Source organism: Diadema setosum, chromosome 2, assembly GCF_964275005.1.
Source record: "Diadema setosum chromosome 2, eeDiaSeto1, whole genome shotgun sequence".
NCBI lineage: Eukaryota > Metazoa > Echinodermata > Echinoidea > Diadematoida > Diadematidae > Diadema > Diadema setosum.
In genome coordinates, this window is record NC_092686.1 from 19,960,454 (window position 1) to 19,984,719 (window position 24,266).

A 24,266-nucleotide genomic window follows, 5' to 3' on the forward strand; every position below is an offset into this window, starting at 1 on the left:
CCGTTGAATTCATGCTCATCAGGACCTGGGTTAGGGTGTACATCACCATCTCTCAGCAGCTGACATTGCGCAGTTGCGGACCCATTCGCACAGTAGGCAATTTTTCTTTGAAGAAACTGTTTCCTTATGAATGGCTGCTGCACAATGTGATGTAAGGATGGGAGATTAGCATATTCCCCTCCCACATTCAGGCAGGCTAAAATGTCAAGGGCAGCAACAACAACAGGATGAAGAGGACTCATTGTCACAAAGACTAGACTAATGCTTTTATTCCACAGGTGCTGGGGGGTTGTAGGTCCAAACAATGCATGACCTGGTAGCTGTTGCAGTTTCTGCAGCTAAACATGGCTCCGGCACAAACTCAAAGAAACCGAGGCAGTCCACAAATAAAGTCTCTTCAGAGTTCTCTTCCACTAAATGCAGATATCATCCTGTAGAATCTCTGAGATTAGTTCTTCACAATGGTACAACTTTGAAACAAAAACCAGGTCAATAAAGCACTCAATCCGCATCAGCACTGCACTGTTCTAAAACATGCCGGGTGTCTTCCGTTTTCATTTGCGAAGCTGCCAGCACTGCAGGGTCCTTTTAGGAGCATTTATGGAAGGGGCGGAAGTGTTACAGAAAGACAGGATGCCCTGATGATATCCTCACGAGAGTTACAGAAGGTGTCAGAAGATTCATGTCCACATCCAAATCTTGGTCTCGATCAAAATTTGGACGCAGAAATTTTTCTCTCCCCCGAAGGTGTGGACACGCCCGGACATGTTTAGGACAGTGAACGGACTCTTTCAAGTACGTGCGGAGAGGTTGCTGAATGAGTGCGGAATTATTAAATTTGCTTTCTGCATCTTGTCCCTGCCCTAGTGGATGCCTGGTCTCACGGACCACAATAAATTCCACAAATCTATACATGGAGCTGTCGATTTATGTCCTATATGATGTGAAATTATGAAAATCATCTGGAATGCCCCTTTAAAGTATAAAATATGACTAAATACAGGGAATGGAAGGAGGTGCTTTTTATTGCCTTCTGTATAGTACAGGGTATTTGATGGGGAATGAAGATGAAATTGCAGATTTTATGTGTGTGTATGTGATTGTTACATCTTGTATTGCATGGAGTTACCTTAGATCATTCTAGCATACTGTATGTGTGTGTTCTTTGTAATGTATCAGGTTTGATAGATCCCACGGACAACATTGAAGAGGCAGCTCTGCGGGAACTCAAGGAGGAGACTGGCTATGTAGGATCTGTCCTAGCAGTCTCACCTAGTAAGTTAAACTTGGAGTTGTGTGTTTGTGTTTTAATAGAGTCACAATATTTACACTTGAGTGTAGCTGCTTGGTTAAAATACCGGCATTTGCACAGCCTAGTTTGTTTTTTGCCATAGTGACTGCTTTTGTGATAACATGAGCAAGTCCTGCATAATGCCTGCTTCCTTTTTTATATGATAGTACAGTAGTCTTCACACAAGCGGACAAATGAGTGTGAATATAAATTTTGAAATAAACAACAACAAACTGTTAAGTGTATGAGAGGAGATAGAGAGCTTATTAGGCTTACATTTTGATTTATAAAATGGGTTCAAGAATTTAGCCAATTAGAAGTGCTGAAATGAGTCACATGTGCGCTCTCAATTTTCTTACTGATATGCACGGCTGTGCAAAAAAGTATGCAATGAAAAAGCATAACAGTACGGCGTGTTATCCAATGGGACATTACAGAGAAAGCATAACTGCTCAATCGTGGATGTCACAATGTCTACACCAGCGATGTGCAGTCAATCAGTTGTTACAAGCTTTGTGGCGGAGGTATAAAAAGTGAAACAACTCCAGAATTACTGCCTTATTATAATTACTGCCATGTGAAATGACACTATAACACCTGTAGTTTATTTCATCCATTTGTTGTATTATTTTTATGCCTCTGCCATCCTTCCATCTTTCCGTTCGCAATCAATTTTGTGGACAGCGTAACTAAAAAAAAAAACACATTTGAGGTATCCTAATGGAACTTGGCATGTATATACGTATGAGTGGGCGAAGTTGTGCCTATCAACTTTTGGGTGCACATGCTCAAGTCCAAAGGTCAAAAGGTCAAGGTCAAATGCTCAAAATTTCACTACTTACCCCATATCTATGCAATGCCTGAAGGCTTTTTCTTGAAACTTGATGTATACATGTACTACCAAATAAAGATTCCTCAGAGAGAGTTTTGGGGCATGAGGTCAAAGGTCAAGTGAAATTGTTAAAATATCTCTTTTTTCTCCATATCTTGGAAATGGTTCAAGGTATCTTTATGGAACTTAATTCATATTCATGTACTGATTGGTAGTGATTATGTAGGAATGTGGGTGTCATGGGGCAAAGGTCAAGGTCAACTCCTCGAAATTTCACAATTTCCCTCATATTTATGCAATACCTGCAGGATTTTTCTTAAATACATGTACATGTATTGCCCAAAAGAGATTCTGGAAAATTTCTTGCCAAAGGTCAAAAGTCAAAAGGTCCAAGGTCAAGTGAAAGTGCTAAATTTCACTTCTTCCTCCATACCTCGAAAGTGACTCGAGGTATCATTGAAAAACTTATGCATGTTCTATCTTACAGTGATTCTCTTGGGAATTTTAGGGTCATAGGATCAAAGCTCCATGGTCAAAGGCCAGGTTAAAATGCTAAAATTTTACTATTTAATACTAAAATTACACTTTTCCCCATACCTTGAAAATTCCTCAATGCATAGACTTATAAAAGGGTCAAAAGTCAAGTAAAAATCCTTAAATCTCCAAATACCTGCTATCTTAGTCAATATAACCATTCATCTAATTAAACCTAGTTTAAGGAAAAGTGAACATTCAACACATTTGTGACAAACCTGTCATTTTAATATTTTGCCAGTTATGTAAAACTGTCATCACACATTGTCTAGACTATATAGGCCTATTAGGAGAACCATGCATTATGGTGGGGGCATACCAGTCTCCATAGCGACATTTCTTGGTCTTATCATATCTTGTGGCTATAACTTTTATGTTCTAGATGTTATTGTCATATTTATTGGTTTTATTTTTCCATTGATATTTTTAGCCACAGCATTAGATTCTGGCATATCAGCATCTACTGTCAACTTTGTTTACATACAAGTGAGTGGTACATCAAATAAGTAGAATTTACTTTGCTTTGGGAAATCAGTGCATTTAGAAGCATTATATTTCCAATTCAACAAAGTGAATACATTTGCAAAACAGCAGTCATACTGCATGTAGTTCTTTGTCACCCAACTGGGCACCTGAGTTACAAGTTTGAATGATGTTTGAATGATTGTATGATAAACTGAGCATGCATGCTTTGTCCATGTTTATTGCTGTTGGTACACACAACAACAAAAAAAAAAAAAAAAGAAAGAAAGAAAAGAAAAAAGGAGTATGAAGATATAGTGTCAGTCTGCGCAGCTGGATGGGTTCAGTGTTAAGGCATTACCTGCATACAAAGTCTTCTTTGTAGCTTTCTAGTGGTTCCCATTCATGTTTTCTGTGGTACAATGATAGACTTATGTTACTGAAGTTTCAGAATATGTGACTGAAAAAAGAAGCATATATTATATTAACATCATAACGTCTTGTACATGCTTCTTGTGAATCCTTGACCAAATGTATTTTCTGGCACCTCCTTTGTAGATTGATGGGAATGATCCAGCTAATTTAAACCCTCAGAGCAACATGGGTAAGTATATGATATTGATATCTTTACAGTCATGTGAAAATATGTTTTTTTCTACTTGACCTGGGAAACAAGTCATAAGTATATAAAACTTTAAGAATCAACACAAACATGTGGATCCATCAGATATTGGATTTTAATAGGGGCTCGTACAACATAACTCTTATCATTTGCATGCAACTTTGAGGATCTTAAAAGGATTCCTAAAAATGTTCTATGATTTAATTTTGAGGGCTCATTGTGAATCAGATGTTGATGATGAACAAAGATTTATCAAAGGCATTATTTACCATTTGCAGATGAAACAAAATTCTAGCTTTAGTGCTTCAAAATAGTTCTAAAATGTGAGTTAGGGATATAAATAGCCATTGTAAAAATGTTAATCAGGAGGCCTGTAATCAGTGTTAGGTATTGTCAAATGTACAAAATGTGGACAATAGTTATAATGAAATTGTGGCTAGAACAAACCATTTACAGTTATGGTTCAATGAGAAATATTGTGTTATCTCCTTATATCTTTAGGCTTTGCGGCAAAATCTAATATGGGATGTTTTGTGATACAACTGACCTACACATTTGCATTAAATGTGATAACTTCAGCATTTTCTACATCACTGCTCTCAATGGTAAGCAATACCTTGAATGCAATATGACAGACCAAAAATGTGTCCACTCAATAGCTTACCGGTATAATTCCAAACATGCATAAGATTTGCCTTATAACTGGCTCAAAGACTTGAAGAGAAGGTGTAAAGGAAGAAACAAAGCAATGAGTTTCATTTCAATTTATAGGGAAAAGGGTGGACTTGTTTATTCAAATGTTCACAATGATTCCACCAACAAATGAACATCAGACAAAGAAAACCAGCATAGCACCATTGCATACATGTCACTGAGCGTTGGGAAGGAGAAAGTGGCCAAATGTTTCGGGAGATGCAACGACTCAAATTAGAAGAACCATGTAGTCACATAACGGCATTCCACTGGCATTCTGCATTATTTTGCTGTCCAAAAATGAAATACCCTTCACTACTTCTGTGATCTGTCGCTAATTGAAAATCAAACATTTGCAGATCCAGTGTCCAGTTGATATTCTCCAATATGATTTATTCAAACAAAAAAAAGTGTACTTGTATATCTGTTCAGGAAATATTACACCCCAACAACATGTGAGCCGTGAGACGAGAAGTAAGCAATACAAGTGTAGACTGTTTAGTGCATGTATTGTATAGGATACTACAACATGGAAGATGCACCAGTGCTATGAATGCAAAGCATGTGTGTGACCATTTGAATAATGTTGGGCGAAATCTCCCAATAATTTGAAACTTCCGGTACACCATGAATTTCATAACCCGCTGTGTTTCTACTGAAAATCGTCCCTCGCATCGACCACCTCGAAAGGTGGACAACAGAGCACCTTGCATCGCCATGCATCGGCCACTACCCAATGTGTTTCTACTGAGGTGTCACTGGGCATCACCGCGAATCACCTCGCATCACCTCAAATTTTTATCACTCAGTAGAAACATGCTCTTTGTTTCACCAATGAAGGTCCAGGCCTAATGCCATAGATACACAAGTCAATCCTGTGTGATGGGGGTTTATTGTTCCCCTACCTGCCTTGACTCTTTTATTGCTTCCTGCCTGTGTCCCAGTATATTACAGTGTATATAAGTTTGCTGTGGTTTAAGGTACAGTATACAACTCTGCAGAAAAACACAGTAATTTGTGCAATGTGTGAATTCAACATAGAAATAGATACACATGTACATGCTTAATCAATAATCAAGATTACCCAGTAAAACAAATTGACTGGGTGAGGGATGAGAAGTTGTTGACAACATTGTCCTCTCACAGCAACAATATAAAATTTTCCAGCAACTTTGAGGAAAAGATGCTAGGAAAAGTGGCAGACAAAAATAATGCCTTCTCTTTGAAAAGCATTGATACTCTGAAATTACATTATCTGGCCATTTAACATAATCTGTATCAGTGACGATAGCTGTGTTCAGACTGAGGCAGTTTTGGTCGGAGTATCTTTGGAGGAAGGGTCAGAGGAAGGTCGGAGGAAATGTTGGAGTAGTGCCCGTCTGCCTGTCATGGTAACTTCCTCCGGTCGGGGGAACTTACCACAACCTCTTCCTCCAACCTAGATACTCCCGAGTTTTTTCAGGAGTATCTTGATACCACGACTAGCCGGTCGGAGGAAATTGCCCGTGCGGACAAGCCCTCGGAGTATCTATGACCTCACAATCCATACGACCTAGGTAAAACTTCCGGTTCCGGAGTCAAATGCGAGTACACGTGCGCGTGCAGTACAATTCTAACCTCATGCTAGTCGATCGCGACAGAGAAACTAGCGCTCAGAAATTCTCATCAACAAGAATGGAGAAGATAAATGGCACTGGTAAAAAACAATGGTATGGTCGACGTGCGCGGCGCTACCACTTCCAAAAGTTACACCGACCCTCCAAGGTTATCCCCATGAAGACCGTGGTAAATTGGTTGGAGTTTCTTCCCATGACCAGCGTGTGGACACAGGGTAATGGTAAGATAAGCATAAATTTGAATTCTAATTGCTGCGCCATAAAACTTTACGCCGACTAGAAATACGTCTGAACATGGTTATAATATTACACTGACTTTTGAATATTTGGTAACATAGGGATTTATGGGTAACCTGATTCATTTCTTGGCCACCGGGGTACAATAAAAAAACACTAATAAAAGTCAAATAGCACCAGTCACAAATAAGTGCATCTAGGCATATGCTCATCAATAACAGTTGACTCCGGTCATGATTCTTCGGCTGTTTGTGTACTTCAAACTATTGATAAAGCTATAACACAATTCATTCCAGGAATCTTGAAATATCCAAGCAGGACCAGCCTTCCAAACTCCATGGTATCCCCATGATACCAGGTCTTTAGTTCCAGATGAACTAACATACAAATATGCTGACTATATTGTAAAACTAATTACTCCTGAAAATATTTGCCTCCCGTAACACAATTGTGTTGTATTTTTTTCCAAGGTAACAAAGTGCTATCTTTTCTCTTGAAAAGATAATACAAGTGCAAAATGCTTCTTTCTCAGTCCATTAATGTAGTCCTTTGTCACAAATTCAGCCACTCGTGATATTGTCTTAACAAGTCGTAATTCACAAGTTAGTGTTATACTTGTGAATCATATTGCTACATAGGCCTATACATGTACAGTACCTCCCCATGTAGCCCAAACACCCCAAATCAAGAGTATTCCAATGATATAAAACTTCGAAGTTACAAAGTTGTACCCATCATCACATTTGAGTGAATTTTCGTGCATGTCATATGCAAACCATACTGAACACATGTAGCTAGGCCAGACAGCACTGTCCGGGAGTACCCAAGACCCACTATGCTGTGAGTGGCAGTTGAGGATAAGATTTTACCTGTCAATGTGGTGGCATCCAGCAATGTCATGAAATTGAGGAACCTACAAACAGGTCTATTTGCTCCATGAGACGACCAGATTAGTACTGGAAAGGCATGGGAGAATTGGCTAGAGGGTCTAGAACAAGAATTTTGCTATTTAAAGGTAAGAGACTCCCAAGACAAAACTGATCCATTAATAATCTATGGAGGCAAAGAGATTGCTCACCCAACCAAAACACTACCAGATGCAGTCAGGGCAAGAGAGACATGCTTGAAAACAGCTATCAGAAGCTAAAAGCAAAACTAAACAATTACTTCACTCCAAAGGGAAATAAGCAACATGCCATAGAGTTATTCATATGCACACATATTAATGCAGATTAGTCACTGTAGCATATGCTGCTAGATTGCAAGGAAGGGCAACCCGAGTGTGAGTTCAGATCTACTTCATTTCGCTTTACTTACCTATCAATATAACAATTGCCATTCTAATGCCGATGAGAATTGCCCCCGGTAGCTAAAAATATCTTTGAACCCCCTCGTTGCCCCGGCAACGGAAGGGAAACTCCTCACACACTCCCCTATATAAGCCCGAGTGCGGGCGATCTCATCCTCTTTCTTCTGCCGCCGCTACTCACGACGAGTTCCTCCACGGTTTAGCTTACGCTAAACAGATAAGATCGTTCCCTTTGTTACCTTATCGTGTTTGATTCGTATTTATTTGAGTTACATTCCTTGTTCTCTCGGCTGTTTAGCCTAGTTATTGTTTCTTGTTTCTAGTGACGACTTGGGGCATTTAAGATGCCTAATTCGTCTCGCTCTTCGCCGCCCCGCTCGAACCCTACGGCGGAGGCTGTACCGAACGTTCCAACGAAGGCGGGATCCAACACTGCAAAAACAGAGCAGAGCACAAAAAAGAGACCATGTAGTAATCCTGTGCTCCCTACTTCTTCTCCTCCATCTAAGAAGGGAAAGAAGAGTGCCCGGAAAAAGCATTCTCTTCCCGGTCCGGCCGAGAAACCAGGCTCCAATGTAGCGGTTTCTCCTGCCGTTAGAACCAATGTCAACGAGACTAACCTGGCTCCGCCAACCAAGTCGGTAGACTCCAGCGTACTGAACGTCAACCAGCCTGCTAGCGTTGATAACAGCAGCTCGTTTGATACAACAGCAGCCTGCAATTTCTTCATGCAGGCCCTACAATCGGTTCTTATTTCACATAACCAGGGAACCCTTCCCGCACGGGCGGGTGATCCGACAGGTCCCTCAGTTTTTCCGATCCCTACGCAATCTGTCAGTTATCTCCCGGAGTCCCTTCCCGCATGAGCGGGCGATGCGACAGGCCCCCAGAATCTCGCCCCAGCGACCGTATCGCGAGCTCCGTCCTCCCCGGGTCTGTCGGCCTGCCTACACGTGATAACGCGGCCCGTTCCGACTTGGCCCCAGTACTTCGACAATCCCGTTGCCGAACCCGTGATAGGGCTTCCCCCCGCCGGAGAGAGGGGGAAGATATCGGGTCTCGCTTCCGCTCTCGCGTTCCGACGATCAGTTTGGGTGGCTATTCCGATGATGAGTTTGGATATCGCCCTCCCAAAATAGCATCTCGTGCGAGAAACTGGGCAGACGATGATACTGGTGTTAGTTTCCCATCGTCTCACTCAGCACACTCTATCAGCTCAGATGGTCGGGATAGCATATTTACTGACGAGCTTCCCCCTTCTGATAAAGAATCAACGAATCAGACAAGTAGAAGGGATGGCCAGATAGCTGCCGAACTACTGATAAAATACTGTCCCCAGTTAAAGGCAGAATCAACTGCTACTGAGGAAAAAGAAGAGGCCAAGCCCATATTTTGCTTGGAATCTGAATTGTCTGCTCGTAGCCAAGGACCCAGTGCGGTGAAACTTGATACTCCCTTTGCTACGTGTTATACTAAACTAGCCCATTCGTCCCTGAAATCCCGAGCTAGCCGTTATGACACTGTGTCCGGTTTTCAGTTTGGTAGTAATGATTTCAACGCGGTGTTCAATACACCTGCAGTCCCAGAGGCAGCGTTCCGTGTGGGCGATGCGCGCGCTCGCAAATCCAACTTCAACGGCATGAGATCTCGATCTTTCCGTAGAATAGATTCGCAGATTGCTCACATTGAGAAGACAGCCCGTAGCTCGATGAGGCTCGCAGCTTATCAAAGCTATCTAATTACGGCGCAACGAGAAGCAAGCCGTTTGGCCATAGACGGGGAGGACCTGAAAAAGATCTCTGATTTGCTCTTGCGAATTTCAGATCTCCAGTTCGAACAGGCTGCCCGAACAGCGTTACTGTGTTCAAAGTTTCGCAGATCTCAGGTGATGGAACAGCTCAAACTCGAGAAAGAGGCTGACTCCATACTTGCAAAATTGCCCCTTACGGGCCCAGACCTGTTTGCGGGAAAGTTTCAGCAGGTACTGGAGGACACCATCGCAGCGTCTAGCACTGCAGACAAGACCGCCTACAAACTGAGCAAACCCAACCGCTCCTTTCGATCCTCTAGGGACCATATGCCCCCTCAATCAGGGTTCTTCCGTGAGGGATGATCATCTCAAGGTTCCCCCTATCGCAGACATCCGTACAGTCAGTCTTACAAACCATCATCCGACTCTGGCAGGCCTGAGGGCAGAGAGCGGGGTGGAAGATCGTATAGACGACCCCGAGGACAGCAATCTAACCACATCAATCTAATCGCTAGCGCTAAGCTTGAATGAACATCGCGGAGGTCGCTAGGAGCATACCTTCTATTGTCATGTGAAAACTGTCTGGACTCCCCTTGATCATGATAGTGTCGGAAGGAAAACTTGGAAGGTGTTTTTCTCTAAACTCTGATTTCCTCAGCCACTTGACATGCGTTAATAAAATCATCGATATCTCCGCAACCAAGTACTTTTATGAGTTGTGTTATATATGACATTAAAGTAGATGGGTAAGGGAATTATGTCATGCCATTTTCAGAAAATTGTCCTCCCCGACTTTTGGATCCTTTTGTTGTAGCGGGTCACATATGTACTCTGCACCACTTCTCAGTCGGAAAACATCCATCGCACTGGGCATGATGTAACTGAACTTAGATGGTACCCTCAAAGCTGAAAATGAATTGAAAGCAGACATAGTACAAACAGCCCCCACAAAGCCAATGACTGTGCAGGAAGTACTTCAAGAACACAAAGAATTATGCAAGGGGATTGGAAATAGTCATGACAAAAGAAATGGCAGAAAAGTCCATGCCAGATTCCACATGAGACCAGATGCAGCACCAGTTGCTCAGTAACTGAGACCACTATCAGACTGCCTACAGAAGCCTCTCAAGGAATCGCACAAAGCCTGTTGGTGGAAGATTTCACATACAACTTCCATGATTGCAACCTGTTCTCCAAGTTGGACGTGAAGCAATTCTACAATCAGCAATTCTTGCATCAAGAATCAAGAAATGTAGCCACATTCAGCAGGCCCTGAGGAAACACACATCCCCAAAAACTGGCATTCAGTGTGAAATGGTCATAACACTTGTTCAATGAGACCATCTAGGATTGTTGGTGTTACCCCACACTCCCTCCACCAAAGAGATGACATCCTCATAGGAGAAAAAGACACTGGAAGACCACAACAATATGCTCTGTAAAGTTCACAAGAGGGCAGCATACTTCAACATATCATTCAATGAAGACAAGTGGCAATTTGCTGTTGAAGAGATGGAATTCTCTGGCTCTCTCTACACAAAGGGCGGATTGGGACCGGCAGAAGAAAACGTCAAAGTAATCGATGAAAGCAAGCCACCCAAATCCAAAGAGGAAGTAGAAGCTTTCTGGGGATGATCATAATGTGTGACCCGCTGCACAAAAGGATTCAAAGTCGGGGGAGGTCAACATTCTGTAAATATCATGACATTATTCCCATACTCCTCCACTTTAATTGTCCCCGCCGAATGAGTGTGTGTGTCCGTGTGTGCATCCGTCTGTCTGTCTGTGTGTGCGTCCGTGTGTGATCAAAATGTTCAATTTGCTACTTCTCTGTCATTTATTAGCCAATTTTGATTCTGTTTGCTTTATATGATAGCACTACATGGGAGCTTTGAAACTTCTACACAGAATTTCAGTTGTGACCTTTGACCTTGACCTTTGACCTATATTGTACATTTTGCTTCAAAATCTACTCCTTTGCCATTTCTAACCCGATTTCGATTCCGTTTGCTTTAAGTGATGGCACTAGGTGAGGGCTTCAAAACTTCTACACAGAATTTTGACCTTTGACTTCTTTGACCTTTGACCTTGAGTTTTTACCTATATTGTACATTTTGCTACTAAATGCTACTTCTGGCGGGGACATATTACGCACGTAATTTCTACTTTTCCTTGTTCAATATGTAACACAACTCATAAAAGTACTCGGTTGTGGAGGTGTCGTTGATTTTAAGAGAGCATGTCGAGTGATCTAGGAAATCAGCATTTCGAGAAAACTGCCTTCAAAGTTTTCCTGTTGATGATAGAAGGTATGCCCCTATTAACCTCCGCGGTGTTCATTTAAGCTGAGTGCCTGCGGTCTACGCATGACCAATCAGTAACTAGGATGCCACACACTCACCAATAAGATCGCTAACTCGTTGCTAGGAGTGGAGTCTGTCTGCAGCGCTAAATCCAGATCTTCAGACATGTTTCTGCTCCGTTTAAACTCGGAGAAATCATGGCCCAGAAAAACACTAAATTCCTTTCCTTTGAATACCGGTAGTTCTAAATTTTCGGCAAATGATAAACGAAACATTAGACTACAAAATTATGTCAAAAACAGAAAATCGATGGTTCTGATCTATTTTGATGATCTGACTTCAAACTCAATTTTCTTGCCTCAGTTGTCAGCAACTTCCAGATCCCTTTGATGTGGTGGGTCACAAATACTTATCCAAATTTATACCTGGGTATGCAAGCATCACAGCACCACTGAGAGCACTGACACAGGATGCCAAATCCAGATGGGGAACAGAAGAATGAAACGCCCTCAATAAGTTATGGAAAAGCATCACAGTCAAGGATGTGGTAGATACTTCAACCCATCTAAGGAGATTGTCCCACAAACTAAGGCAAAATGTCATCCACAAGAGGGACTCCGAGCGGGCCTATTCCAGTGCAGAGAAAGAGAAACACAACCTGTGCACTTCATCAGCCACTCAATGACAAAGGCCGGGTAAAGCTACAGTCAGATGGAGAAGGATGTTCTAGCAATCCAATGTGCCAAGAACAGAATCAGAATGCACCTCTTAGGAGCACCATGATTTAAGATCATCACAGCCAACAAGCCTCTCATGCCAATGTTTAACAAACCTACAGCAAAACTTTCACCACAGTTCGAGAAGTGGGTTATGGACATGCAGAATGTTGACTACGAGTGAGTCTGTGAACCAGGGAAAAGATGAAGTTGACCCATTTGACTTCCTTTCTAGACATCCACTCCCTGAGACAGAATCATAGGAAACTGAAGTAAGGATCAAGCAGATCATAGAAAATTAACATGCAGTCATCATTGACAAGATCTGGGAGGATCAAGAAAAAACGAGACCCACAGCTTAATGAAGTGAAACACAGAATCATGAAAAATGACTGGGAAGAATTTAGGAAAGACAATGATGTCATATTGGTCTTTCCCATACAACAGCAGCTGTTAATTGCAGAGGATATCATCTTCAGACTGGAATGCATCGTAATACCCAGTACTTTGAGAGAAGTATTGGTGCCCAGAGATGAACAGGATGATGGTGGAATTGATTGGTCAGTGCTGTGAGTGTCAAGTCACAAAAAACACCATACAGAGTCGAAAGTGACAACAGACCACAATTCAACTCCAAGTTTGAAAATGTTGCAAGAGAGGAGGATTCATCTCACACAAGGTCACACCAGACCACCCAAGAGCCAATTGTGAAGCAGGCAATTTCATTAAAGTCTTCAACAACACTAGGCCCATTTGCACTTGCTTGGAAAAAAATCACGATTATTCTAAAATCGCAATTATTCTAAAATCGCGACAACTACACCCAAACGCCCTCGAAACATCGCCAGAAAAATCGCCAGCCAGAGAGTGTTTTTTTTGAAACATCGCGATGTTTGAGGCGAAGTTTAGCGAGTGTTAACCCAAGCTGCAGAAATGTCGCGATATTTCATCATGTGACTTTCGGTATCGGATTGCACCGGGAGTTTACGTGCGCTCCTGATCCCTCTTTGGAACATGTAGAGAGTACCTCGGCCGCTGGCCAGAGTACAGGGTACATGCTGTACAGGTAAACGGCCGATCCTTGGCTTGTGGTCTCTCACCTTCCTGATGAAACTATATTGTATATGAAAACTAGTAACAAACCTGAAGTTCTCCAACCACGTATCATCACCCCATAATGCCTTAACAAAATAATGTTATCCCAGAAATGTGTTGATTTTGGAGTGCCCATACTGTATACGTTGACTTTGTGGAATACAGGAGTACCGTACGTATAACAAGTGTCGGTAAACAATGGTGAGTTCTTGCTGTTGTCTGATGAAATACCAGTCCTAAAAAACGAGACTACTTCTCACTTTCGTCATATCGGCGAAATTTCATGATCCTCCTGAATGCTACTTTGTACTTTCATCAACTTTCCCATACTAAGCTGAAGATTTACACACCTGCTACGTATGTGATCTATAGCAAGCTACAGTTGTATATAGTTTTACTGTAAGTTTACACTCGAGAGAAACACAAATTTATGTGTGCGTTGGACTGATAAAAAGCCCTGGCTCAACGTTCCAAGCAGCTAGCTAGCTGTGAGCAAAAATAGACTGCACTGCAGTGAATACGAATAGCCCGCGCCTCCACTCGTCTACCGTGTTGAAGAGAGGTAAATTACACATGTGCACTACCAGCCAAAAAATCACGATATTTCGTGAAGCTCAAACTTAGCATGCTTTTGCGCAAGTGTAGACGGTGGAACCAAAATATCGTGATTTTAAAAATCGCGCTGTTAGTAGGTGTAAATGCGGCTACTGAAGAGATTTGCACATCTGCAAAAAACAAGATCTACAAGGGCAATGCAAGATATGCTCATGGGATATAGAGCAACACACCATCCAGCTACGGAAACACCAACATACAGAGCACTGATGGGAAGACCAGTGAGGATGAATTTGGAACACATGACAGCTATGAAAAAAGGTCAAAGACAAAGATGAACAGCTCAGTCAGTCCCCACATTCACATTAGACCCAACATTTTTTTTTTCCACTGACCGTCCACACTGCTATTTTGACTATCTTCATAATGCGGGGGCAATTGGGGCTTGGGGCGAGCTCTGCCAATTGTAACCAGACATCGAGCATGCGCACATTTGATGAGCAAAGCTGGACGCTATATCAATATGCCTCAAGGTCACTCTCCCCTCCAAATCTTGTCCCCAGACCCAACTTGCTTCACGGGGATGAGGGGACTAAGTCCCAGCAAGCGTTCACTTTATTATACCCCCACCCACACATAGTGTGTATGGGTGTATATAGGCATATAGTGAGGTCGGGTGGTCGGTTAATCAATCGGTTGGGCAGTCGGGCTGTCGGTCTGTGGCAAAATCTTGTGGATCTAACTACTCTCTCATTTTTTGAGCGATTGATCCCAAATTTAGCATGTGTGATGTACACGATGTTAAGTACAGTCAACCTCGCGTAAGTTGACATAATCGGGACTGAGCAAAACACGTCGACTTACGCGAATGTCGACTTACGTGTAAGTCGACATTTTGTCGACATTTTGTCGACTTATAAATGAAAATTAATTTCCCCTGTACAGAGTAAGATTTGGATCACGATGCACGAGCAACAATAATGTTTTAGTTCATGCATAAATCTTGCGCGGGTTAATAACGACAACGCACAATTCCCAAATCTCTAGAGAGATTTTGAGAGAGCGGGATCGGAAACCTAGGCCCGTTTCTAGACACTTAACGTTTTAAACTTGATTTGAAATATCAAAGGCAGATTCCCAAAAAATTGCATTAAACTTTGCGATTTAAATTCAAGTGCGTTGCTAGGAAGATATGCGTGTGATTTCGCATGATTCTGTCGAGATTATTTTTCAGTGCCGACTGAGTTGAAATATGTGTGATTTTCCTTCCCTAAGTCGCCATATTTGTTCTGCTTAAATTTGTGTAGCCATACTCTGAAAATGAATTGTTCTCGCGCTCCGATTCGCAACATTACCGCTCTGTACGGCGCGGGCCTGTCTGAAATAAAAAGAAGAAGAAAAGTTTGTTCATCCGAAAACGACATCTTTCGGACTACTATAACCTTCGTAAAAACAAACCTCTTACCATTGTCGGACTAATTTCACTTTGGACTGAGATTTAAAACTTCGGCATAGCGAACTTTAACAATAATTCGTTATCATTTTTTTCATTGACATTTTGTGAAGCAGCATGCGTTTCGGTAGTTTGAAACGTGTAAATGTTGCGATGTCTTTCCCCTGCAAGTGCAGACTAAGTTCGGTCACGGCGAAAGTTCCGTTACGAAATAAAAAATAATACGAGTCTTTTCAACAATCATGCACTTCCATACATTTTTATGCATTTAAACGCAGTTTCTAGTTTCGGACAAGAACCGCAAGTCTTTTCTGCAACGCTCTTGCGTTTTAAAAACAGCGTTGCTTGTGATTTGACGGACTTGCATTTGATTTTTAGAGTTGCGTTTAAACGCAGTTGAGTTTAAATTTCATACAATTTTCTAGTTTTGTGTTATTATCAAACGCAAGTCTTTTCAGCGTTCCGTGTGCTTTGATGGACTTGTACTTGATTTTCAGAATTGCGTTCAATTTTTAATTTTGCTTACGATAAGTCTTTTAAACAATAAAACACTTCCGTAGATGTTTAGAGATGCGTTTAAACACAGTTTCTTATAGTTTCGTACAAAAACCGCAAGTCTTCTCTGCAACGCACTTGCATTTAAATACAGCGTTACGTGTGATATGATGGACTTGCATTTGATTTTTAGAGTTGCGTTTAAATGCAATTGAGTTAAAAAAAAGTTTCCTACAATTTTCTAGTTTCGTATGATTATGAAAGGCAAGTCTTTCAGCGTTCCGTGCGATTTGATGGACTTGCATTTGATTTTTAATGTTGCGTTTAAGCGCAATTGAGTTTAAGTTTCCTACAATTTTCTAGTTTCGTGTGATTATCAAACGCAAGTCTTTTCAGCGTGCCATGTGATTTGATGGACTTGCATTTGATTTTCAGAGTTGCGTTTAATTTTTAATTTTGCTTACGAAATGAAAAAAGTAATGCAAGTCTTTTCAACAATAATGCACTTCCGTAGATGTATAGAGATTTATTTAAACACAGTTTCTAGTTTCGTACTAAAACCGCAAGTCTTCTCTGCAACGCTCTTGCGTTTAAATACATCGTTGCGTGTGATTTGATGGACTTGCATTTGATTTTTAGAGTTGCGTTTAAATGCAATTGAGTTTCAGGTTCGTAACAATTATTTTCTAGTTTCATATGATTATCAAACGCAAGTCTTTTCAGCAATGCACTTGCGTTTAAATGCAAAAGTTGCGTGTGATTTGATACACCTGCATTTGATTTTTTGAGTTGCATTATTAGTTGCATTGTAATAAATCTTTTTAGAAAGGGCCCTGGTTTTAATACAGCTTCGGAATAATCAACGTTAGAATATTCGGATTTACAAAAACACTTATTTTATGTTCGGATAATGAATACCTACTGGGACATATAAGTGTACAAAATTTGTTCGTTTTGAGAAAAACGAGAGGGAGAAAAGGGGTAAAGTGAACTGTCTTGGGTACTACATGTAATGCTCCAGTGTAAATGAGTGTATGTCCTTTCTATATTCTGGCATACAAGACAATGGACGCATGTGGCGCGAACGTTACCGCGCGGTACACTAGCGAATTACCGAGTAGAAACGCAGCGAATCGGAGTGGGAAAACAATTCTTTTTCAGAGAATGGTGATAAGATTTTGAGCGAAAAATTATGTCGACTTAGACGAGGGAATTAACACGTATTTCAGCTCAGTTGGCACTGAAAAATCAGGTCGACTTACGCGAGTTGTCGACTTATAAATGTCGACTAAGACGAGGAAATTTTCAAGGAATAACAAAGGCAAAAATCGGGACTTTTTCATCGTGTCGACTTATAAGCGAGTTGTCGACTTATGCGATGTCGACTTAGGCGAGGTCTACTGTATATCACATAATGTGTTGCCATGGTCAACGGCAAATTTTCATAAAAGTTTGTGGATTGAACTATCAATTTTTTGAGCGATTAACCCCAAATTCGACATGTTACTGCTATCAAGACACCTTTTTCATAAGTATTGCAGCATAATGCATTGCCATGGCAACAACAAATTTTCATAAAAATCTTACAAAATGTTGTGGATCAAACTACTCTTAAGTTTTATAGCAATTCAGTTGAAATTTAGCATATATGATCAATGTAATGTGTAGTTGTGCAAGACACTTTTTTTTTTTGTGAGAATAAATCTGTTGCCATGGCAGCAGCAGTTTTTATCCAATCATACAAAAATATGGAGACTGACCAAACTCCCTGATTTTTTTTTTAGCATTTGACTTGAATTTGGCACATGTGACTACTACAGTATGTAATGTGCAGAACACATCTTCTTTCGATGTTGAACAATGTGTTGTCATGGTAACAGCATTTTTCACTGAAAAACATACGAAATTATTATTGATTCAGCTAACTCCCTCAGTCTTTGAACATTTATTTTGAAATTTGGCTCATGTGACTGCTATAGTTCGTAGGTGTGCAAACTTCATCTTTTGTCATTATTGAACAATGCGTTGCCATGGTAACAGCATGTTTTTCACTAAACAGCATACAAAAATATTGTGGATTCAGCTTACTCCCTCAGTCTTTGAGCATTTAGCTTGAAATTTGGCACATGTTACCGCTATGGTACAAAGGTGTGAAAACGTAATCTTTTGCCATTGTTGAACAATGCATTGCCACGGTAACACATTTTGAATGAAAAATCATTCAAAAATACTGTGGATTCAGCTAATTCCCTCAGTCTATGAGCATTTGGCTTGAAATTTGGCACATGTGACTGCCATAGTACATACATGTGCAAATTTACTCATTCATCATTGTTAAACAATGTGTTGCCATGGTAACTACATTTTGAATGAAAATCATACAAATATACAGTGGATTCAGCTACACATTGTAGCTCCCTCAGTCTTTGAGCAGTTGGTTGGAAATTTGGCATATGTGACCGCTACACTACAAAAATGTGCAAACTTCATCTTTTGTCATTGTTGAACAATGTGTTGTCATGGTAACAGTATATTTTGAATGAAAATCATACAAAAATTTGGATTCACCTAACTCAGTGTTTGAACATTTGTCTTCAATTTTGGCACATGTTACCACTATATTACCTAGATGTGCAAAATTTATCTTTTGTCATTGTTGAAAAATGTGTTGCCATAGTAACAGCATATTTTGAATGAAAATCATTCTGTAATGTGAATTCAGCCAACTTCCTCAGCTTTTAAGCATTTAGCTTGAAATTTGGCACATGTGACAGCTATGATATAAAGTTGTGCAAACTTTTTTAATGTCAAACATTGTGTTGCCATGGTAATAGCATTTTTTTAATGAAAATCGTGGAAATTGCCAGTTTATTTATCTTACTCACTTTATGAGTACTTGAAATATATGGCACATGTGACTATCAGTCAGCGTCCTCGCCAAAGAAAGTATGTGTGGCTTGCCCATACATCGCCTGTATTTTTTAATCTGAAGATTTTAAAAGCTAATGATATGTTTTATTTTCAAAGTGCAATTTTTATGTACTTCTGTTTTAGGAAGATGCTTCCAAAATGTTTGATTAACTATTTTCAAATGAGTGATAACAGAAGATATGATATGAGAATCAAAGATAAATTTACACTGTCTTATGCCAAAACCATGCCATCATATAATTATATATTTTTAATGGACCCAAAATTTGGAATGTTATTCCAGTTGAAATAAGACAGAGTTCATCGCTGAATGTGTTTTAAAGAAAATTAAGATTGCATGTTTTAAATCAGTATGCTGAAATTGTGTAATAAATTGTTCTCTTATGAAATGTGTCGGTGTGAGTGTGTGTGTGTGCATGTATATGTGTTTATTAATTCTTGAAGAAATGTTTTCAATCAATATCTTGATATTTTATGAATGAAATAGTATGGGGACAGGACTTTTATATAAGGCATAGCCTTTCTGCCTGTCTCCGAACACTTTCAAATGTATTGTGTATTCGTAATGTTATACTGATGCTTATTGTGATCATTCTTTTCTTTGTTATACTATGGTGCTGTCAATTTTCTGTCTTTTCCCTCTGTTTTTACTGAAAGTGTTGAATAAATCGAAATCTGGAAATGTGAAAAGTGCCGCCAGGTAGCTTGAAGTATTTACGCATGGCGGCTCAAATTGAATGCATGGTCGGGTCGTCGGGGAAAGAAACGGCGCTCACACACCGACATGCCCATGCGCAAGAAGCGTGCAAAAAAGGAGATATGGACAAAATTGGTGCCACATCGCTGTCAACGCTGCGTTATAGCATTACACCTTCGTAGCTAAAAAAATGTTACTAACAGTGTCCGAAATCATTCCTCCGTTCATTACGTCATATGCAGCCATTGTTGATACTTATCACGTAACTAAAGTGCTGTATGGTTGTATCGCATTTTATCCTTTCATTTATTTCTTCTTTTTTTGTTTCCAAATCACGCCATTTTGATGACATAACAGGAAGAAATTGAAGAAGAGGAAGAAAAATAATGAAACTCGCAAAGCAGCATTGCACTGTCAACGCTGTTTTTCTGAAATGACTTAAGGTGTCAGGAATTATCTTTTCTTTTTATGACATGATTTTCGATATTTATTACGTTTGTTTTAATTTCAAGAATCACGCAATTTACAAGAGAAAACAGCAAGAAAAAGATTTTAAAATAAAAGAAAATATACCAGTGGAACTAATGAGAGCGACATCGCACTATCAACGCTGCGTTTAACTTAACTTAGCGGCGCTGAAAGTGTGACTTGAAGTCTCCAAAATTATATTTTCTTTTGTAACGGTATAGTGAATACTTTTAATAAAGCGATGGGCTGCATTACTTTTTATACTTTTTTGTGTTTCTTTTTTATTTTAAGGATCACATTATTTAGAAAAAATAAGCAAAGAAAAAAAGAATAATTGGTACAAATAGCAAAGTGGCATTGCACTACAAAGCTGCGTTTAGCTTGGTTTGCATTTCTGCAAATGTGACTTATTAGTTCAGGCGCAGCGACCCAGAAAAAATGACTTCGTTCAACCCACCCCGCAGAAAAGGTTTGACTGCATGGGGTGGTCTGTTGGACCCTCTGGAACACCCCTAGGTAGTATGTGATATCAAATTGTGGTACCAATGAAATTTTACAGGCCATTTTAGTTGCGACATGACCATATTCTTCGAGGAAGCGTCTGCGCACACTAAGACTACTACACGTACCACTAGCACTGCTACAGGCGCCAATGCCAGTGGTGCGTGTTTTAGTCTTAGCGTACAAAGACTTTTTCCGCGACAAACATCGGTTTTTGCCTGCAAACTAACTTTTCACGCTAAGCTGGGGTCGGTGTAGTGTAGTTTCCAGACGTTTTTATTTCGTCTTTATTTCTCCGAGTTGAAGCAAGCCAAGTGAGAGTGCATACCCAGCGATTGTGACGCCCGAACCGTTTTTTGTGGCAATCATTGCGCATGCACCCTCACTCGGCTTAGCGCAATACAGCGGGCTTCTGCACAATACACAAGCTGTAACTCAAAGAAATAAAGGCGAAATAAAAACAGCTAGAAATTAAGACTAGGGTCGGTAACGCTTGTCGCTATTGGGGCACTGAAAATGACAAAATTATCACAGTTTTTGCATTTATTTCACGAAGGATTCATCGAAACGCCTTAAAATTATATATGTGCATGTTGCTAGAGATGTCAGCAATACAATGGGATACATTGTAAGGTATAATATTGTGCATGGTTACCATGGTAACCGGATGCCTACAGGTGATTGGTAACTCCCAAAAATATCTGGAATTTAGACAGGTTTGTTTCTTTTGCCTTTCGTGCACATCACCCATTGTAGATGAGCTCTACACTGTAAAATTAGTCTGGATAAAAAGGGAAAAGACACCCAAGATTTTTCCCTCATTCTCTCCTCAGCATTAATTCATTACTGCACGTTTTGAATAAAATTTACATAAAATTATCATGATATTTCATTTTATTCTATATATATATATATATATATATATTTTAATACAATAGTTAACGAACACAAAAGTACGCTTAATTCTTTGATGGATAATCCAGCGCACGTGTATATTCCTTCTTTAGAAAGGAATTTACCGGTATTCTTGAATAAACTTCCTTTAAGAACATAAACAATCAATTGCTTCCCTCTGTTCTTTTCCAGGATTGTTTTGAATAACCATCGCTCTGTAAATACTCGAAAGAGCTGCTATAGAATATTGGCTTTGCTTTCTGTATTCATCTTATTTTTAAGGGAAATTTGTGTCCATACATTATTGAAAACTATGTACATTTGCCTATGCTTTGAAGTCAAGTTTGTGTTGGAAGTACGACGGATGCAACTTTTTCATGCATTTTACTATTCGAAAATGATATCTTTCTTTTGCTTACAAATTTTGCTGTAACTTGAGAATGCTTCAAAATATTCTTCACATATACCTGATGTCGTACACTTTATGCAGAATGAAGGACATGCTTATTGAGCTTTTTGAAATTATGGGCTTTAGTTTTCGAGTTATTGACAACTAAATTCTGATTGGATAATACTGGTTGCCATGGCAACAGGGAAAACTTTTTTAACGAAAATCAATAAAAAATTGTGTGTGTGTTTTTTTATTGCATCTATAAGATAAAAAAAAAAAACAATGTTTGCAGCAGCAGGAGGCATTTTGGGGGTTACCAGTCACCTTTAGGCATCCGGTTACCATGGTAACCATACACAATATTATAACTTACAATGAATCCCACTGTATGGATGACATCTCTAGCAACATATACATACATAGTTTTATGCAGTTTTGATGAATTCTTCATGAAATAAAATGCAAAAACTGTGTGAGTTTGTCGTTTTCAGTGCCCCAAATAGCGACAAGCGTTTACCGACCCTAGTCTTAATTTCTAGCCATTTTTTCGTCTTTATTTCTCTGAGTTGCAGCTTGTGTATTATGCAGAAGCCCGCTGTATATACTGCGCTAAGTGGAGTGAAAGCACACACCCAGTGATTGTGATTCGGTCGTCACAATCACCGGGTATGCGCTCTCATTCGGCGTGCTTCAACTCTTGAAATAAAGACGAAATAAAAACGGCTAGAAACTACACTACACCGAACCCAGCTTGGCGTGAAAAGTTAGTTTGCAGGCAAAACCCTTGTTTATCGAAGAAAAAGTATATGCACGCTAAGACTACTACACGCAGCATTGGCACTGGCGCCTGTAGCGGTGCTAGTGGTGCTTGTAATAGTCTTGGCGTGCGCAGACTCTTTTACGTTTGTTCCAACAAATCATGATGAAAAGTGGCCGGTAAAATTCTACTGACACCACAATATGGAACCACATACTACCTGGGGATGTTCATAGAGGTCCCATCTACCACCTTGTCTGGTCAAACCTTTTCTGCGGGGTGGGTTGAACGAACTCCTTAATTAAGCCTCTTACAGGAATTAGCGCCTTGACTATATATATGTACCGTGCATCACAAAACGGAACAAAAAGTCACACACCTTGATTTTATATGTGAGGACTCAAAAAGGGTGAAATGGGTCAGCCAAGTCAATCTTGAGTTTTTCATATTTTCTGAAAGAGCTACATCCTTCTACATTATTCTTAAGTTTGGGATCACAACATGAATGGGAAAGTGTATTTTCAGCAGTTTTTCTGCAACCCATTTTGGGGGGAGAATAGAACGATCAGGTATGCCTAAGAGTCCCCTTTTCATTTCTTGAAATCCTTTACACACTCTTCACTTTCAAGTTTAATAACATTTGAATGGATAACTCTGCTGCTTTGAAAGTAAGCATGCATCATGGACAGAATGTGTTAATGGAACATGCTCAATACAGTGCTCACCCGTTAATAGGGAACCGCTTTAGCGGGAACCCTGCTTATGTGCAGCAAATCTTGATGCAACAAAATTTTCATGTGTTATTTCCACAGCTTTATCGTAACCATGAACCGCTTTATTGGGACAAATCTGGCGGAAACACTTCCATTGTCAGTGTATTAATGTCTAAAAATAATAAGTAAATCCTTAGGAAAAATTGCAGGGATTTAATTCCCTTATCAGAAGGATTATTGTCTTACTAGTTCCCGATAGATTATGCCGACTGCACAGTAGAGGCGGTCATATTGAGCGTCGTCTTACGGTGCGTCGTCGGCTTCTACTCGTGCACTTACACTGAAATCGAGTCCACTGATCTCACCAGCCAGCCAGCTACACACATAGCAGAGAGACTGAGCTCTCTCCGTGCTTAGCCCTCCTGCATGCTGCATATCATGCTCTCACCAACTCATGTGTGATTGTGTGTGTGCCACACCAACACATGCCACAAACACACACACTGTGTGTGCGTGCCAACACATGCAGTGCACTGTGTGAAATTTCAGGTTTGAGATTACACACACAGGCGTCCACTGTATGGGGGGGGGGGGGTTCATCAACTTAGTCCATGCTGACAAGTTGTCAGTCTCTGACAATTTCAGTAAAATCCTTGGTTTTGATTGGCTGAGATGCTCTTGTCACTGACTGTTACTATGGTTATTGTCAGAGACTGACAACTTGTCGGCGCTAAGTTGATGAAACACCCCCCCAGGTCTCCTTCTAATCGCCCCTTTCCCAGATCCCATTCTTGCAATCTACAAGCATGTGTACGCAAATTCCTTTCTACCACTGCACCAGCCTGACCAGGTGGCTGGCATATTTGTTGGGTGTATCTACCATCATTTTGTTTTTTGTTTTTTCTTATTCTTTACCTTACATGAGACACCTACATGGCTGCTAGCACGTGG

The 24,266-nt window shown here is 40.3% G+C and overlaps 1 protein-coding gene across 3 annotated transcripts in view; it reads left to right on the top strand.

The window, feature by feature from the left end:
* LOC140246221 (ADP-sugar pyrophosphatase-like) overlaps positions 1–24,266 on the top strand; it is a 157,295-nt gene that overhangs the window by 79,636 nt on the left and 53,393 nt on the right. For all 3 annotated transcript variants that reach the window (XM_072325673.1, XM_072325674.1, XM_072325672.1), the window contains 3 exons: positions 1,180–1,275; positions 3,088–3,143; positions 3,678–3,723. In XM_072325673.1, the coding sequence (XP_072181774.1) occupies positions 1,180–1,275; positions 3,088–3,143; positions 3,678–3,723 (198 nt within the window). The remainder of the gene's footprint in view (positions 1–1,179; positions 1,276–3,087; positions 3,144–3,677; positions 3,724–24,266) is intronic.